General features: G+C 41.3%; 1 protein-coding gene across 1 annotated transcript; it reads right to left on the bottom strand.

The window, feature by feature from the left end:
• Positions 1-439: 439 nt before the first annotated feature.
• On the bottom strand, positions 440-20,085 carry SMPDL3A (sphingomyelin phosphodiesterase acid like 3A). The gene is given in 10 exon segments (XM_065401931.1): positions 440-490; positions 492-785; positions 1,738-1,862; positions 5,237-5,417; positions 8,088-8,266; positions 10,004-10,100; positions 13,224-13,368; positions 16,590-16,722; positions 16,725-16,802; positions 19,941-20,085. Coding segments are annotated over 10 exon segments (1,428 nt in total).
• Between the last annotated feature and the right edge of the window lie 444 nt (positions 20,086-20,529).

The raw sequence follows: 20,529 nt of genomic DNA, 5'->3' as shown, positions 1-20,529 counted from the left end.
TTCAGTAAATATTTACAGATCACAAAGGTTTGTGTGACAACTCAACTTACACACTTATACAAACATTGCTTTTTGCAGCGTTACAGATTACAATCTAAACAGCGTATATATCGCCCAAGTATTCAAACCAAGGTGCCTAAAGTTAGATACTGAAACCCATATTTACACACCTGAATAAAAATGGCTTGTTTTCATAAGTATTGAGCAACTGCAATGCACATTCACTGTAATGGCTGTCACTGGTGCTCAGGATCACTGAAAAATCAAGCCATTGTTATTAAGGTGTTCAACTTCAGACAAAGCAATTGGAAAATTATGGCCAATATATTTACCAAGAATAAAAGATTTAGGGGATGTAATTCCCCCCCTTCAATTCACAGAGGATTGCCACAGGCTCCCACTTCAGCAGGATAGGGAAACAGATTCCTTAAAATACAGGCTACATAACAACATCAGTACTGATCACATTGTACTTCATCTCCACACTACCCCCGTTGGATACAATCTGTATAGAAAGAGTGATCCAAATACTGCATTGCACATATCTGGCTGGTCTTGCAGTCCCCTTCACAGACAATGCTTTTGTCATAACTCACAATGAAATTATTGTAATATTGTTGAAAAAGTTTGCTGTGTGGCACAGTGAATTGCTTTGCCATTTCATATAAATTTTCTGGCTTCAAGTCTTCAATACCATATTCTTTGGTCAGGATGTATTCTAGTTTCCAGTTTGATTCATTTTTCATGTTGGCATCTGTGAGGTTCAAGTAAAACTGCCAAAGATCCTACAAGTTTAAAAAAAAAAAAAAAGGGCGGGGAGCACAGTTGTATTGCTTTCTTGCTTGCTTCATTAAGTTTCTAGAATGATATATTGATTAGGAAGCTGTCACTGCTTATTATTCACAACTGAATAAAAGGTCATGCCCCACCCCAAGAGTTGGGCTCACACCATAAGCTGGCACTTACACTGCTGTAATAGTGGGGGGAAGAAAGAGATGAGAGAGACAAATGAAGTAGCTACATTATTGGAGGTGCTTTCCCTCAAAGAAGAGGGTAAACCAAAGTCCCTTATGCACATCTCTGATGGCTGACCAAATGAATGTTAAAACCAGATCTAGGCTACATATAGTGAGAAAAGCATAGTAAGGGCTGAACTCACTTTTCCCCAGGCACCATTTGGTGGCATATGGATAGGTGGCCAGTGGAGGCTATGGGAAGAATGTAGGGAAATGAAGACCTGCAGGAATGAGGGTCATGTGAGAAATGGGCAGCAGCTAAGCACATAAGCTTTGCCATTGACTCCAGTGAGGCCAGGATTTCACCCCTGAACCTTCTGGAAGTTCTCTTCCAGTGTTTTATACAGTGCCAGACTAAGTGCACAAAAGTTATTCTCTCTATCACCAAAGCTCACATGTGTCTAAAGAGAGACCTATCCATACACGCCAGGATTTTACTTGCCTTTTCCACAGCTGAACAAAAGCTTTTTTCTGACTTTTATTCTGTGTTCTAGGGTTTAGGCAGCAGAAAGAAAATGGGAGGTGGATCTTTCAGGCCCAGGAAAGGCTGCATAGTTCCTATTTGAAGATTTTTCCCCTCCTCCTCCCACCCCTCTCTGCCTACCACTGAGAAGACAGAACCCAGCACCAATCTGGCAGCAGGACACCCAGTATGAAAAAAGTATTAAAATAGCTACAGCTCAAGCCTAACACTAACACAATGCTTTTAATTTTCACGTACCAACAAGCTATACTGAAGAGGATCGTATTGATACAGTCTGACTCCAGGATTGTTGGACTCTCTCTGTAACACACTTTTCACTGGAGTCACGGCAGGTGCCACAAACAAGGAATTTATTGGGTTTTCTGAAAAAAAAAAAGGGAAATAATCATTCCCTTTAGGGTAAATGCTTTTAGAAATGCATTATTTACATTTGAGAACAAAGAAGACAAGACCCAGGGTGCTTGGCTTAGGTACTTTAGGGATTTTTGCAGAGGGGTAGCTATATCAGTGCAACCGCCCAGCATAGAGATGCTGCGCTGGTGCAAACCTAGGTACGTCTCACCCATATGAACTCCGCTTAACGTCAGTGCAGTGCATCTACACTGGAGGCTTGCACCAGAATAGCTACATTGGCCCAACAATCCAGAATGTAGCCATGCCCTACGTATCCAGTGCATTTCTGTTGTTAGCATGGTGACAGATATGGCAATTTCCTGCACAACCTCATTGAAGACAGACAAAGTGGGTGAGGTCATTTTTCTTTTATTGGACCAACTTCTGTTGGTGAAAGGGACGAGCTTTTGAGATTCACAAAGCTATTCTTCAGGTCCTTATTGAATTAAGTTTATGTATCATCATGGGCCAGGGATTGTATGCAATTCCATGGGGGATGGGAACAACAGTCCTCCAGGAACTAAGAACAATGGGGGAGTGATTAGGCAAATTTACTCAGGTTATAATACCTCCAGAGAACTACCACCACCAGGAGAGATTTGCATATACTGATTCAGACTGGATTCTCTAGAGAACCAACAGTCAGAGAAAGGACTTTTGGATAAACAGCGTGAGTTTAAACTCTCCAAGGGAGGCTCCAATCCTTCCTTTTATTGTTTTAATATATTTTTTCTGTAATGCTTTCCCCTTAAGAATAAAAGTGCTTGCTCAGAAAGAGCTGGGTGTAACTTAACTGTGGGCAATTATGCTGCCTATAGCCTCTGAGGAGAAGGCAAAGCAGGCCTGATCAGGCAGTCTGATTTGCTGGGGAACTCAGTGTAGGCAGGGAGCTGTGCAGCCTGGAAATACCCTGGTCAGGAAGGAGAGAGACACGTCCAGTGTTCCCTCTAATTTTTCCCACGCATGTGCAGAATGAATTTTGTTACGTGCACCAATATGGAGGTATGTGTGATACATCACCTCCATATTGGTGCACATAACAAAATGTATGTGGTGGGGGTGGGGTCGAGGGGTTCAGAGTGTGGGAGGAGACTCAGGGCTGGGGCAGAGGCTCGGGATGCAGGGGGGTGCGGGCTCTGGGGTGGGACTGAGGATGAGGGGCTCAGGGCGGGGGCAGAGGGTTGGAGGGGTGGGCTCTGGCTGGGGATGAGGGGTTTGGGGTGCAGGCTGCCTTGGGGCTACAGCAGGGATAAAGGACTCCCCCTAGCGCTCTCTCCCTGAGCAGCACCTGGGCTGGGGAACAGGGGGGAGAGGCCCTTCTCCCTGCCACAGCAGCTCCGGGGCTGAGGCCGTGGGATAGGTGCCTCTCTTCGGGTTGGGCTGGAGCCGGGGGAGGGGTGCCTCTCCCCCAGCCGCGGCAGGTCCAGGCCGGGGGACGGTGGGGAGAGGCGCCTCTCCCCACTGCAGCCCTGAGCACCTGCATGGCACTTAATAGGCTGCTGCATGGCTGCAAAGCTTAGAGGGAACTTAGGACACGTCTCCACCCAAGAGAGCTGATAGTTGGGGAGCCAGAAGCTTGAAAGTGGGTGCCCTTGCTGGACCACGGAGCGGGAATTCAGGTACAGGTGCCCTGAACTGTGACAAGCCTCACTAAAGGAAACAGATCAGAGCTATTGTCAACTTACGTCTTACATGCAGCTTCCTTTGTTTTTTGCATTATCAGAAATGTCAGGAGCCTAAAACAATTTGTCCTGAAGCTCATCTAACCAGGCTATGAGAGAAATCCCTGCTGCCACCTGTTATGTCTACCCTGCTCTTTACAGCAAGTCAAAGGGAGAATATTTGAGGACTTTCAGTAGCTAGAATACACAGGTATGTGTATTTAGAGCATCTCTATGAAGAAAGTTAGATATTCCTTTATGCAGCCAGCATAACAGTGCAGAAGTCACAAGGCTGAAGGCCACAAGTGAGCAGGAGCTCTGAAAGCTGAAGAACAGTGCTGGAAAGCCAGCAGACTCTTCTGAAGGAGATAAAATGGACTCTGTATCTCAATACATGGATTTTGGCTGCAAATTCCAATTGAGCTTGAATTCAGCGAAGCTTTGTCAATAAACAAATGCCTGAAATGAGAACACATTCTGAAAAGAGCAAAGTCATAGTGAGCAAGATTAGACATGCAAGTGCCTATTTTTGTCAGAGGAACAAGACAATAAAACAGATTTGGAAGCAGAGTGACTTGCACAATGCAAACTGCAGCGACAAAGCAGCAAGGCTGGTCTGTCCCCCTCGCTGAAGTTTGGATGTGTAATCAGTTAATTAAATGTGCAGCCAGCCCTGGGAACATCATCTAGGCAAAACACTGCCTTAATAGACACGTTAAGAACAAACTCTCTAAAGGTGGTTCTCTCACTTGGTGCTATTCCTTCTTATTGGGTGTCAATGTGAAATTGGCCTATGTTAAGGACAGCGACTCAGAGTGAAGAGCTGATTCACTGAAGGGTTTTATGATAGGTTTTATACGAACTTCTAAAAACAATTATAAATGTGGAGTCAATTATGGCAAGTTTATAGCCATAAACTTGTAGCGAACTCAGGCACTGGAGTCACCATTCTATGGTATAGACACAAATATTTAAGCAGCGATTTCTATTAGAAACAACATCCTTTGTAGCCACTCTCACTCTTAAAAATAAGTGATTTCAGAGCACAATGCAAAACCTTCAAAGCTGGGTGCTTATCCCAAAGGGAAATCACCTGATCAAGGAGATGGCACAAGCAGAGATTTCTTTTCCCCACTGCCGCCACTTATCTTAATTAACTTTGAAGCAGCAGGGAACCCAGCAGAGAGGTTCAGTAATGATGCAGGAAACACAAAAAGCAGAACATGTTTCCTTGGCCTGAGAACATTCCCTCTGACATACATAACACACAATAGGAACTGGCCAGTGTAATTTGACCATGTCACTGAAAGAGAGGAGAGGAAAGACTAGAGATGCTTGTCTAGGAACTACTGGCGTTCATTAGAAGTGTGATGCTTAGAAAGCCTCTTCTAATATCAGTAGAAAAGGAAAATGTGGACAATCTGTCTTACAATACAATGCATAGTTCTTCCGTGCAGTTCTCATTACAGGAATTTGGGGAGAACACCATTTATACAGTGTTGTAGTAAGTGTTCAACAACCTTGATAAAAAATAAATAAATAGCACTTTCATCCCCATTTCTTTTTACAAATAATTCACACCAGAGTTTGACTGGCCCCCATATACACCAAAATATTCTTTTACTTGGAGCCCATCAGGAAAGGATGCAGCAAAGACACTTGTATTCTACAAACATCATTACCTTTCTCATCCAGAAGGATCATAATGCTATCTCTGTGTGTGTGTCCAAAAAACTGTCCAGCAATAACATCACTATACTTGCGAAAAATCTTTACTAATCTCTCATTGTAATATCCTCTTATGGCAGTAGTGTTCCTTGCGAAAGGCAGATATCCTATTGGCACATGTCCTATCACATATACCTAAAAGATCAGATAGATACAACACAGTTAGCATCCTCATATGAAGCAAACATTTTCAGCTTTAGCCTAGAACCGATTAACATTGAGTCTCATAATAATGTGGTCTTTGAAAGACTTTGTCAGCCTGAACATTGTAAGTTAGTTTTGCTATAAGCAAGTATGAGTAGTTAGTAACAGTGTGTAAAGTAATTATGAACCAATATTTAGTAACCTTACATCAGAAAATGAGCATAAGTGAATACATTTATTACAATATTAGGGAAGTGGCAACTCCTAGAACTAAAGCTGCAGACATTTCCTTTCTAAGCCTTTCTTTTTGAACATTCATAATTTTTTGAAAAATATTTGCCAGCGTGACATTTTTAGCACTGTTCTTTGGACTAATGTCAATATTTTGGGAAAGGCTGTGCAAAAAAGATTTCAGTAATTTAGGAGACAAGGAGAGTGAAAAAAATACACTTGTTCCATTATTTTAAAAAAACCCAAAAAAACGAAAAACTTTTTGCTGTTTTCTTGAACTGTTTTAGGTTCCAAAATTGTTTGATTATTTTATTGTAGGGTTTGAGAAATGCCATACGACTGTTTGATTAAATATTGTAGCAATATGTATTCACACAGGAGACAAAACTGTGTACACAATTTTAACTTTCATTTCTTTACTTCTGCATGCTTAGCAATCTGAACAACATTTTGTGTATGCAAGATAGAGTTTGTGATATATGCTTTTCATGTGTATTATCTGCTAAAAGGAAAGAATGTAATATTTATACTGCAAATACATGTACAAACATACTCATGTTCTCTGGTACCATGTTATAGATGCAACTTTTCAACCAATTTCCCATTTAAATAGCAGAAATGTCCTCTGCATCAAGTCTTGTAGTTTTGTGGATAATTCAATTTTGGATTTCCTGGGCTATGAAAGTACTGTAATAGTCCTTATAATGCAGACATGATTCTGATCTCACGTGCACCAACACAGATCAGGAGTGAGGTCAGAGTTATTCATAGACTCTAGGACTGGAAGGGACCTCGAGAAGTCATCGAGTCCAGTCCCCTGCCCTCATGGCAGGACCAAATACTGTCTAGACCATCCCTGATAGACATTTATCTAACCTACTCTTAAATATCTCCAGAGATGGAGATTCCACAACCTCCCTAGGCAGTTTATTCCAGTGTTTAACCACCCTGACAGTTAGGAACTTTTTCCTAATGTCCAACCTAAACCTCCCTTGCTGAAGTTTAAGCCCATTGCTTCTTGTTCTATCCTTAGAGGCTAAGATGAACAAGTTTTCTCCCACCTCCTTATGACACCCTTTTAGATACCTGAAAACTGCTATCATGTCCCCTCTCTGTCTTCTCTTTTCCAAACTAAACAAACCCAATTCTTTCAGCCTTCTTTCATAGGTCATGTTCTCTAGACCTTTAATCATTCTTGTTGCTCTTCTCTGGACCCTCTCCAATTTCTCCACATCTTTCTTGAAATGCGGTGCCCAGAACTGGACACAATACTCCAGCTGAGGCCTAACCAGCGCAGAGTAGAGCGGAAGAATGACTTCTCGTGTCTTGCTCACAACACACCTGTTAATGCATCCCAGAATCACGTTTGCTTTTTTTGCAACAGCATCACGCTGTTGACTCATATTTAGCTTGTGGTCCACTATAACTCCTAGATCCCTTTCTGCCATACTCCTTCCTAGACAGTCTCTTCCCATTCTGTATGTGTGAAACTGATTGTTCCTTCCTAAGTGGAGCACTTTGCATTTGTCTTTATTAAACTTCATCCTGTTTACCTCAGACCATTTCTCCAATTTGTCCAGATCATTTTGAATTTTGACCCTATCCTCCAAAGCAGTTGCAATCCCTTCCAGTTTGGTATCATCTGCAAACTTAATAAGCGTACTTTCTATGCCAATATCTAAGTAATTGATGAAGATATTGAACAGAGCCAGTCCCAAAACAGACCCCTGCGGAACCCCACTTGTTATACCTTTCCAGCAGGATTGGGAACCATTAATAACTATTCTCTGAGTACGGTTATCCAGCCAGTTATGCACCCACTTTATAGTAGCCCCATCTAAGTTGTATTTGCCTAGTTTATCGATAAGAATATCATGTGAGACCATATCAAATGCCTTACTAAAGTCTAGGTATAACACATCCACCGCTTCTCCCTTATCCACAAAACTCGTTACCCTATCAAATTAGTTTGACATGATTTGTTCTTTTCAAATCCATGCTGGCTATTCCCTATCACCTTACCACTTTCCAAGTGTTTGCAGATGATTTCCTTAATTACTTGCTCCATTATCTTCCCTGGCACAGAAGTTAAACTAACTGGTCTGTAGTTTCCTGGGCTGTTTTTATTTCCCTTTTTGTAGATGATATTATCATTATTATAATGATATTAAACCTGTATAAGTAAGACTAGAGTCAGGTCTCTTTTTTTTCTTTCCTATTGCTCACTACTGTATGTAGCAGGTAGCAAATATACATTTCTTAAAGCCTCTGCCCTATCAAATCAATTGCAAATTCTAAAATAGCCCTGAAACTTGATTCACTTCTTTCTCTTTTCCTTTTGCTAGCTTTCTTTCAATTTACACAAATAGATATGATGGATACTACTACTGACATTGAGTTGATTCATAGTATTCTGTGTGTAACGCCTACCTTCTCCTTCTTTTGAAGAGAGATTTCTAGTGTGCTCTCCAACCAGGCTAACTGGTTGGCCGGGTCAGTTATATTCAGAGTCACATGGTTGGGACTGTAATATAGATTTGTGTTCAAACTGATTATCCTGAGTGGTTGAGGGCTAACACTGGATTGAAAGACTTGTGTATAAAAGCCACCTGTGGAAACAAGATCAACATGATTTAGAGGAAGAATGCTTTCGGAACACAAGTTTAGAGTGAAAGGACTACACTGACAGTTAGACTAGTAAGACTTCTATCAACCAGATTCTGACATGCTTACTCATATCGAGCAGCCCTTATTTCTCAAGTAATCTAGTTGATTTCACTGTATTCAAGATCACTCAGAGGTGAGGAAAATGACACAGGGCATCTTTTAGGACCACTTCTACTTTTTGCCCTTTATTTGTCAATTCGCATGTGTGTATGAATTGGGTAATTGCATATGTGGTGCTAAATGCAACAATAATATCTTAGTCATTTTGTGGGTTCTCAAAATTAGCATTGTGAGTTCACTGATTTTCCTGTAGTTAAAGGACATCTGACTTCCAAAACAGAGATCCAATTAAAGGAAAACACAATGTTTTTGCCATCCATTCAGGCTCATGAAAGGAAGCCTATGTTATGTAGTAGCGTGAAAAAATTAACCCACAACTCTGGCCAACCCTCTATAGCATACAGCAGAACCTCAGAGTTACGAACACCAGAGTTATGAACTGACCAGTCAACTACATACCTCATTTGGAACTGGAAGTATGCAATCAGGCAGCAGCAGAGACCAAAAAAACAAAACCAAATCAAATACAGTACAATACAGTGTTAAACATAAATTACTAAAAAATAAAGGGAAAGTTTGAAAAAAAGATATGACAAGGTAAGGAAACTTTCTTTGCTTGTTTCATTGAAATTAAGATGGTTAAAAGCAGCATTCTTCTTCTGCATAGTAAAGTTTCAAAGCTGTAGTAAGTCAACGTTCAGTTGTAAACTTTTGAAAGAACAACCATAACATTTTGTTCGGAGTTGTGAACATTTCAGAGTTATGAACAACCTCCATTCCCGAGGTGTTCCTCCTAACTCTGAGGTTCCGCTGTAGATGTTGTGGAGCAGATCCCCCAGCTACTATAGCTCCACTGACTTCAATTAACACCAGCTGAGGATCTGCCCCTCTGTGTGTTATTCCATTAGTCTCTCTCTCTCCCCTTCTTGCTCTCAAGTCCTTCTTACCCAGTCTCTCCTATTCAGAATGCCAACCCCCAAATATTCCAGTTCAAATTAAACTTCCAAACCTGCAGTGTTGGTGGGAGTTGCAAATTGAATTGAGTTTGTCAGCCCGTCGGTTTAAAAAAAAATCATTATTGTATCAGCCTATATCTGATTAACTAAATTAGATACGGAACATTTTAATTAATTGTATAATCCTAGTGATTATTTGCTAGCACCTCACTTTGCATAAACGTGTTACTAGATCTTTGAAACTTGCTCTTTGAATTGCAAATAGTCTCAAAACAAGTAAACAATTATTCTTCAATTTTTCTTTAAGTACAAGTGTAACTATGGCTTCACATAACCTTCCTTGATAGTTATGCTCTTATTTTAGATTGTGAACTCTTCCATGCAGGGAATGAGTCTCTTTTATGTTTGTACAAAGCTTGTAAGTGCTACCCAAAGCAGGGAATTATTATTACACTAGAACAAGAATAAAGTCTCCCTACAAGATTAACTGTAGACAGGAATTGCTATATAGCAAAATCAATAACTCTTACCTCTGGAGAAACTGGGCCAGGTGCTCTATTGCACTCATTCATTCTTGCAGTTTAGTGAAAGAGAGAGGGTAAATCTACAGAACTGTCAGACCACTCAGCATTAGTTTTATAAAATGTAGCTACTATATTTTACCTTTCTTGAAGGTACTGATTGCCTCATCAGTTAGCCAAGGTTTCCAGAAATTTGCTACTGCACTGTAAACTTCATTGGCAGATACAGGCAGCTGATCCTGTCAAAAAACAGAACTTTCATCACAGTCTGACACACAAATTCATGGATTTGTAAAGCCAGAAGGGACCATCTGGTCTGATCTCCTGGAAAACATAGGCCATAGAATCTCATCCAGTTATTTCTGTAGAGAGGTAAGGAGTGGGAGCTTAAGGTACTGTTCTGACTACAAGATATCACTGATGACCAGTGCAGCTGTAGAAATTCCTTTCACAGTAACAGAAAGATATGTGGTGAATGCAATAAAAAGATTTTTATGCCCTACTTATATGCAAAGCCTGAAAGACGCTTTGTCCACAGACCTTGAGACAAGAGACTCTACCTCAGGTGCCTACAAAGTTTAATTTTTTACATTTTATTTAAACAAATCTGAAAACCATCATAATGCTATTCCCCCCAGCACTCTTTTGCTCCCAAGCTAAACATTTAAACAGGGTTTTTAGGGGAAAAAACTTTCCATCTTCTGTCTAAGTTTGATGTGAGAGTTCTCTAATCAGGTTTTGCTGAGGCACTTGAGCATTGCTTGGGTCAGGTGAGTCCTAGTTAAAGATGTTGATACAAATTTTTCACATAAAAGTCAAAAACCGTCCCTCCCTCCCCACCCCCAATCCCAGAATAGCCTAGTGGTTAGGGCATTCACCAGGGCTGTCAGAGGTCCAAGTTCAAGTAATCAGAACCAAATACCTGAATTTCAGTCAGAACTGAATGTGAAGTCACTTTTCTATGGCATTTAACACCACTAGTAAATGAGTGCTAGAAACATTTAAAGTAATAGGATTAGGGCTTAACAACTCGGTTGCACAAAAAGTTTCAAAGTTTCAAAATTTGTTTTTCTTTTTGATGCACAATGAAAATGACACCTTTCCGATTCACAAAACATTGTGTGTGCGTGGGGGGGGGAGGGGGAGAGAATAGTATTATGGTGGTTTTCAGATTTGTTCAAATAAAATGTAAAAACTAAACTTTGTAGGCACTTGAGGTTGACACTCTTATTTCAAGGTCTGTGGACAAAGCATCTTTCAGTCTTTGCATGCACGTAGAGCTATCAAAAATCAGTCTATATCTTTTTGCTGCATGGATCACATATGTTTCTGTTTCTGTGAAAGGAATTTCCAGAACTGCACTGGTCAAATATATGGTGAGTGTTCATCCAACAGATATGCTTAAATCTAGCTCCAGATATGAGGCTCAATTGTGGGTTCAAGGAGGCTTCGATCTGGCTCCCAAACACAGGGTCGTGTTCTGTGTACATTTGGATTAGACACTAAATTAGGGGGCCTGTTCTAATTGGAGCTACCAGGTAGGCTTGTGCAAGAGGACCAATGTGACAACAAAGGCTGAAAGACTATTCAATTACATATTAATCCGCTGATATTTTCCACATATGTTGCAACAAGAAAAGGACCAAAGATCATTAAGTAGCTTTACTCAATCAGTTGGTGTTCAGCATATTGGGGCATACATATTTCACTCCTGCTTTTGGACTGCAACAGCAGCCATATGTGCTGTGCCACATCAATGTCAGTTTGTGGCACGTAGTAAGCAAGTGCCTATAAAATATAGCCCATCCAAACTTGCAGCACCCTCACATTTTGTACAGTGTCTCCCTTGTATACTCCCACATGATATTCAAACTATAGGGAAAAAAACATGGCAATTCTGCACATCAATGAAGTCTGATATTTCAAAACGAAATGCTGTATAATAAATACTCACATATTTTAGAGTGCAAAGCTGAGGGCAATGGGTGCAGTTTCCCTTTAAACAGCAAACAAGTTTTTGGAGCATGATATTTTTCTGTCCTAGTTTACTATATTTCAATGTGTTATATTGCATATGCTTTACAAACACGACTAACAGTCACCATACAGGGTGCTCAATAGCTAAATGCTAAAGTCTGCACTGAGAATTTACATCAGCCAATGTGTATCAGAATATTTGTATGCAGCTACCTTCCTCTAGATCCCAGGAGGTTGCTGCATGTCAGTTATTCTCCCTAAACGCTGAAACTCCTTTTAAAAAACAAACAAACAACAACAACAACAAAAACCTAAACTAAATTTCATTTAAGCAAAGGGGAGAAACAGATGTAACTATACATTATATTAAAAGATATCCCCCCCCTCCCCCCCGTAAGGGCTAATTGACATACAGAATGCTGCTTGGGGGGGGGGGGGGGAGGACTGTTTAGAGTATGGGAGGATCTTAGAGAGTCCTGGCTAAAATTTAAAAACAAAGTACTGCAACTGATCTGCTTACGTAAGATCTACCTCCTCCCTTAAGATCTGGTGGGAGAATTTGGCCCTTACTCCTTTGAACTTCTATATTAACTTTGAAATATGTTTAGTGGATATGTTCAGTTTCTAGTGTTCACTATGTTTTCATCTATGCCGAGAACAACATTGCTAACACAATGTGGAAGTCAGAAGGGCATTGTGCCAGACTGGAATGAACTATGGGACCAATAACTTGTCAGTGGAAATATCTGTAGCAGTCCCAAACAATGCACTACTAATGCAATTTTTGATATCAGTGAAGGAACGGTGGGATTTTATGTTATTTGTTTTACGTCACCATTAGAAAGCAGGAAATTAATTACAAAAAATGTACATGGTCCTGATCCAATGTCCAGTGAAGTCAATGGACACACTCCCAATGAGCTTTTAAGCAGGCCTTGAATATTACTGGCACACTGACAGATCCCATTAAGGATGCCATCTGTAGTACTGAGCTCAAGTATTACACACATACGCATGATTTACCCAGCATAAAAAATTAAATGTATATAAATTGTGTATATGAGGTAGTGGTTTCATGATTTGTAAGCATCCAATTTATCTAAGTCAGTTTGCGATACCATAGGTCAATAGAAAGATTTGATCTGACATCAGCATTAGTTCAGGTAACTTTACACACAGAGAAAGTTGTACTTCACATCACTGTAGTATGGAAATATTTACACTCTGAAGATCTAGGTGTAAACTGGAGAATCATAGGATACTGCCTCCAGTATAACACTCATATACAAATTTCATTTTTATTGCAGTGTTCCAGCGCTTTTAATTATACACAGCCATTCTGGTAAAGAAGCCCATCCACTCAAATTCCTAAAAACTCATTTTACCTGTGGCCAGTAGTCATGATTACCCAATGCAGGAAACACCTGGAGATCTGGAAAGAAACTTTGAATGGTGGAAGTCATATTGCCAATAACATTAATGACCATCTTTGTGGAGAGTTCCTCCATTGGAACATGAGGTGGACTATCCCTAAAAAGAAGAGGACTTCATAAGTGTCAAAGTAGCTTCAACACTGTAAAAAACAACTCATTTGTTGTTCTGAACAACTCTGCCAATGCACCTAAATTCTGGCCTGGAACACTGCTACAGAACTCAAATAAAAAGCTAGTGCATTGTCTGAGAGGGTCCCTGCCAAGTCTGCTCCTTTTATAAATAGGTTCCATGTTTAACAGAGAATCCCATGATAAATACTTACCACTATTAAGACTTTTCATTATCAAACCAACCCACTCAAAGTTGATATGTAATCTGGATTTCATTGCTTCCCCGCCCCTTCCCCACATGAGCCATTTAAGGTTTTATTTATTTATTTCCTTCCCATTCTGTTGAAAATAAAGTGCAATGGGTTAATCTAGTCTGGTCTGTTTATATATACACTTGTCAGCATCCTACTCCTGTATTTATATAGCACCTTTTAGCTCAAAAGACCTTGACACACAAAGGCAAACCAGCAATCACAGGCATCACTATACCCATCACTAAAATAAATACCCATCACTAAAAGTAAATCATCCACTAATTTACACTGAAGAGGGAATTGTAGGTAGGTAGAATGTGGGATTTTGGCTAGGACGCCAAACTAATCACCTCCAGTTCTTACGGAAAATACCAGGATAGTCCTGTCTAGCTACTGACATGGCCCCCATCACCACAGTGTTCAAATGCTTCACAAGCATTTATCTTCACAGCTTCCCTGTGCTAATGGGAAGTATCATTACCCCCATTTTACAGATGGGGAACTGAGGCACAGACAGTGTAAATGTCTTGCCTGCGATCAACATAGGACTTCAACCCTGCTCTCCTGCATCCCAGCCTCAACTACAGGAGCAGCCTTTGTTGATGATAAAGTGGGCAGGCTTGTTCTAATTCTTGTCAAAAAGAGAGCACTACCACCGGCACAATACTGAGTTATCTGTTCAGTATTGACTCAAAGAGGAGAAAGGTTCCTCCTGAATTTTCCTTAAAACCTGATTTTTTTTCTTGAAAGTCTCCCATCTGAGTAGTAGTCAGGCCTGACCCAATCCTGTTCACCACATAAGTCAAGGCATAAGTATGAACCCAATATGCAGTTAAAATAACTAGCCTCCGAGTATTACATTACTGTGCACAACCATGTGGTGGTTCAACCAAAGATTCAAACCACAGGCTGCCTGGTCCTTCAGTTGTTAGAGACGAGGAGGGCAGCATTATAAAGCGGACATCTCTTTTAACCAGCCACACCACAAAATAAAGGACAGAGAAGACTGCAGATAGAGAAAATGTAGCAGATGAAAATCACATAGGAGGTTACCATGGATACAGAGCAGCTGCACTTCTCTCTCTTTTCAGGTCTCTGTGTGCATCTCCTCAGGTCTCAGGCCTTTACCTATACCGGGGTGGAACTCCACAGTCATCCCACTCTTACACTGAGCCCTGGCCTACAACAGACTCTGCACCAGCCATGCTTACCCAGAAGGTCTGACTGGGTTCAGGTACCTGCAGGTCTCCCCTTCAGGAGTCTGTAACTAGAGGTATCCAATGGATGATCAGACAGCCTTCTCAAACCAAAGTGTTGTTTATTTTAACAATGGGAACAACGCATTTAGAGAAAAAATATTTTAAAATAGTCTATACACGTGTGTCTGACCTAAAGGCTTACCATCATCTGATGCTAACCTGGCAGGCCTAACTTCTTCAGACTCCCCAGTGGGTGCCTTTGTCTGAGCCTGGTTCCCACAAACTACTCCACTCATGCTTGAGAGTGTGTTTCTTTTTAAACCTGCCACAGTTCTTTTGATCACCTATGCTCCTGGGTCTCTTCCTGTCCTGGCATTATTGTCTCTTAACACCCTCAAGTGTTTGGAGAGAAGTGGCTTCTTTTGAGTCATTCTTTTCCATAGATTCTTAGAGTTTAAAGTCAGATGGGACTATTAAATCATCTAGCCTGACCGCCTGTATAAAACAGGCCATTAAATTTCACCCATTTACCCCTGTATTAAGTGTATTAAGCCCAATAACTCGTTTGGTTAAAGCACCGAAAGGCATCCGGTCTCCAAGAGATCGAGAATCCACCATTTTCCCTTGTAGTTTGTTCCAGTGGTTAATCATCCTTGTTAAAATTTGTTCTTTATTTCTTTTTCCCTCCTGCTCCCTTGTTTTCGCCAACAGCCAATATTAAACTATACAAATATATTTATACAGTAAACATCCCAATAATCAGGTCAACATACAATATTAATAAATTATTCCACAGCACCTCCAAATCTGTTACAGAGGTCAAACATTCGGTCAGTCTTGCAACTTGTTAGTAGGGATGTCAAACGATTAAAAAAAAAATTGCAATTACTCGATTAAAAAAAATAATCGCCATTAATCACAGTTTTAATCACATTGTTAAACAATAATAGATACCAATTTAAATTCAGCATGGAATCATGTCCTCTGGAATGGTGGCCAAAGCATGAAGGGGCCTATGAATATTTAGCATATCTGGCACATAAATACCTTGCAACGCCACCTTCAACAGTACCATGTGAACACATTTTCTCACTTTCAGGTGACATTGTAAATAAGATGTGGGCAGCACTATCCCCCGTAAATGTAAACAATTTTGTTTGTCTTCGCGATTGGCTGAACAAGAAGTAGGACTGAGCGGACTTGTAGGCTCTAAGTTTTACATTGTTTTGTTTTTGAGTGCAGCTATGTAAAAAAAAGTTCTACATTTGTAAGTTGCACTTTCATCATAAAGAGGAACTACAGTCCTTGTATGAGGTGAATAGAAAAATATTATTTCTTTGTTGATCTTTTTAGTGCAAATATTTGTAATAAAGTGAGCACTGTACACTTTATATTCGGTTGTAATTGAAATCAATATTTGAAAATGTAGAAAAACAACCAAAAATATTTATAATAAAATTTAAATTTGTATTCTATTATTAACTGTGCGATTAAAACTGCAATTAATCATGAATATTTTTTAATCATCTAGTTAATTTGTTTTGCATTAATCGCTTGAGTTAACTGAGATTGATAGCCCTACTTGTTAGTAATTCAGATAATGCAAGCGGAGCAGACAGAAGCGGCACCTAACTCAAATTTATTGCTGCATACAGAAACAAATGTTTGAGTATTTAAAACTAGTGCACTATGGTCTTCCAACTATTCAAAGTGTTTCACTAGCAGGGTGGCTATTAACTGACTCAATTACTTACCCTGTCCATATCATGAAGAAACTTGTTGTTCAGACCTCTTTCATGTACTTAAAGGCTGATAAAATAAGTTGATATGGAGAATCACAGAAAAAATCTCCAAAAGGCCCAGGGTTGGAGGCATTAGCCCCTTTGAAGAAGAACAAACTTTGGTGTGATCACCAGTGATGTGGTAAGTAGGGTCTAAATGCAAGTCTGATACATGCCAGAACTGCCCTGTTTTTAGAAAACAAACAGTAATGAAAATGGATTATTTCTTGCCAAGGTGCTGAGTTTCTCCTTACAGTTTGCATTAAGACTAATATATGAGTCAACATCATCCTGTTTTGCCCATGCTTGGCAAATCTATTTATCAACTGAGATTGGGAAACTAGCCCTGGTGAATGTGGGGGCCTATGCCATTAAGTTCTGCAAAATTTAAGTTTTAATTTAAAAAACTAAGCTTTTTGCCTTCATGATTACAAAGACAACCTGCAAATGTGAATTGAATGTACAAGATGCAGCGTTGTAATCCTGAATCTGCAGACCTGCTCCGATGCTTCTGTTGTGCTCAAAGTTTTGCTAAACAGGAGGGAGAGTAAACTTAACAAAACCATGATCAGTCCACTGCTGCTGTTCATTAGCCTGTGTGAGTGGTTTGAAACGGACAAGAATCACATCAATTTCATTCTGTCTACTGCTTGGGAAAGCTGTGAGCATAGGCAGCAGAAAATGACCAAAAATTGGAAGATGACGTGGGGTGGAGTGATGGAGATCCTCCTTATTTACTGCTGGGTGTGGGGAAATAAAGAAAGCACTTCTCCATTCCAGCAGCTAGAGGAGGGGGCAGTTTCAATTTTTCAGACATGTACTATCCAAAAGTTGATAGGAAAGATGACGCCTCCAGGCAGGGTCCAAAAACCCCAACCTTCTCCCCAGAAGCTGTGATAACAGGCAGCCTAGACTTCTTACCAGGGCATGGAGCCTCTACCAGCCTTATCTTTTGTATCTGTCTCTAGCTACTAGGTGTCTGGTAAGTTTTCAACTGCTGTTCCTGAGCACTAAGCAAAGGCAAGCACCCAATGGACTTTAGGTGTATATTAAACTAAAAGATGAATTACAAAGTTACATATTACAGGAATACTGACCTTCAGGTTTCAGATATGATAATAAATAGTCCTTTCAAGCTGTAGATTTCAACGCACTTTAGAAAAGGGAAAATTATCTCTATTATACAAAAGGGAAATTGAGGCATAGAGGCAAAGTGATTTGCCCAAGGTCACACAGCCAGCCAATGGCAGAGCAGGGAACAGAACCCCAGTCAGACTCCTCATAGTGTGCTTTAACCAGAAACTTATTTCAGGAACTTAAAAAGAAGATGTGAACATCTGAAAATTGTAATATTGCAATTTCTGCTAATGGTTGCAAGATTTGTCTTCTGGAAACTTACAGAGGTTTTGCATTTCAGATGCATATGAGTCACAGAAGCTGAGTATGGAGCAATAGTTCTTTTAAAACATGTATATAACTGGAAGAAAATAAAATCACACATAGAAAAATGTGGAGTTTACTTTGCTGACCAAAGGCAAAACATGAGTTAATGTTTATTATAATGGAGTAAATAAATAAATTTCAGACATATTGCATTATTAAGTAATGCAGGGCCTAGCCTGTATGCCATTGTCTGAACCACACCCTCATGCAGACAACATAACCTACACTCAGCTTTGGAAAGATTCGATTTTTTTATTGGTAAATGTCAGTAAATATCAATTTCATTGTACACACACAAACCAACCAAAAAACAAAACAAAAAAAACCCAATCTGGTTGTCCTATCTCAAAATAGATATATTGTAATTGGAAAAGGTACAGAAAAGGGCAACAAAATGTTTAGGGGTATGGATTAGCTTCCATATGAGGAGAGATTAATAAGATTGGAACTTTTCAGCTTGGAAAAGAGACGACTAAGGGGGGATATGATAGAGATCTGTAAAGTCATGACTAGTGTGGAGAAAGTAAATAAGGAAGTGCAATTTCTCCTTCTCATAACACAAGAACTAGGGGTCACCAAATGAAACTAATAGGCAGCAGGTTTAAAACAAACTTAAGGAAGTATTTCTTCACACAACACATAGTCAACCTGTGGAACTCTTTGCCAGAGGATGTTGTGAAGACCAAGAAGTTGGAATGGGTGACTGGGGATGGATCACTTGATGATTACCTGTTCTATTCACTGCCTCTGAAGCACCTCTCATTGGCCACTGTCAGAAGACAGATTATTGGGTAGATGGACCATTGGTCTGACCCAGCATGGCTGTTCTTATGTTCATCAATATCAGTCAAAAATTTACAGATAGGACAAGAAAAATGCTACTTGAGAAGATATTAGAGTTTGATTTAAGGGTATTTACTTTGTATATTTTGACCTGTGATGGTCACAATTTGTGTTTGGATGATTATAAAGCTTTAAGTTTTTGAATCTTAATGTCTACTATCATTAAATAATTGTGTGATCCCCCATTGTCAGACACACACCCTCAATTTCCCCAAACTGAAAATTTAGATCAATAACAATGGGGGGGGGGGATGTTTAAAAATAAACATTGATCTTCTCCCTCTATATTATAAAAAAAATAAATAGAATTCTGCCAAACCTACTTGTAGCATGCTCTACTCAGGTCAGGCACTGACTGACTGATTTATCTGGGAGAGTGCTGGGAGTCACACAAATGCCTCAGCTTTGGGAAAAGAAGTAAATAGCATGGCATTGTACATTTGGTTAAAAATAAAGCAAACGGGGGGGGGGGCAGTGTATAAAAAGGAAGGGGGGGATACCTCCCCCGGCAGGGAAGTTTCTGGACATTTCCAGCCAGATACATATGAAAGCAGGTGAGGAAATGTGGCAGTGCCACAGAGCCAGTTTACAGCGGCAGGGACAAGTCACACGGGATGGATGTAAAGCTTTCCCAGGCTATAGTGAGGTGTCTCCAGTGAGCCCCCCGAGGGGAGGGGGAGGAAGTCCCCAGCCCCCCAGCACCAGGGGCCCAGGAGGAGAGCTCTCTCTGCCTCTCATTCTCAGCGTGGGCTTTGCAATTAATCAGCAGCCAGCAGCAGGGGGGATGAAGGGGGAGGGGGGCAGGAACAAGCCCGGCTGGCTTGAGTTATTGACTGGCAGCTCCTTTGTGTCGGGGTCGCTCCCGGTCGGGAGGGTCTGGCTGTAGGTGACAACCCCACGGAGCCGGGGCCCCAGCCCTGCCCCTCCGCCTCCTTTCCAGCAGGGGCGGCCCCTTGCCCTACTTCTTTGGGGGGGGGAGAGACAAGCCCGGCGGCTGAGGCTCAGCGCTAGCTCTCCGGAGCGCTCAGCCAGACTCACCCACGGCTAAGGGCCCTGCTGGCGGCGCTGGAGCGGCGGCGCCCGGGACCGGCAAGCGGCACAGCAGCAGCCACAGGCTGAGCGCGCAACACCCGCCCGCCAGCTCCATGCTCAGCGAAGCTGCCCTGGGACAGGCTCCTCTCATGTGATCGGCCTTGGGAGGGGGAGGAAGGTGAGCTGGGGGAGGTCACGTGGCACACTTCCTGTCCTGCAAAGCAGCCCCGCCGTGCACTGAACACTGCTGTCCCGGGTGCTCCAGGCCCGGAGATCAGCAGTGGAGGCTGCTCCTGCGCCACCGTAGGGGTTAGTCCCTGGGGGCGTGTCTACACTCTACCTTGCACCCAGCCTCTGATGCAGGTCTGAGCCCAAGGCCCCCTTGCCTCCGCACACAAATGAGTGCGAGTCAGCAAGCCCTCAGGGCCTGGGTCCTAGGACCCTGCTGGGCAGGGTCAGAGCTTGAGTCCTGTGGTGACTGGGTCTAAGGCCTTCAGTTCTGCAGTGTGGACACAGACCTGAGTCAGAAGCTCTGCATAGGGCGGTATGGATGCATTAGCATGGCTATGAGAACCAGGTCCAGCAGTTGTAAACC

The sequence above is a fragment of the Emys orbicularis genome, chromosome 3 (assembly GCF_028017835.1).
Source record: "Emys orbicularis isolate rEmyOrb1 chromosome 3, rEmyOrb1.hap1, whole genome shotgun sequence".
Classification (NCBI taxonomy): Eukaryota; Metazoa; Chordata; order Testudines; family Emydidae; genus Emys; species Emys orbicularis.
This window is presented reverse-complemented; position numbering and strand designations above follow the sequence as displayed.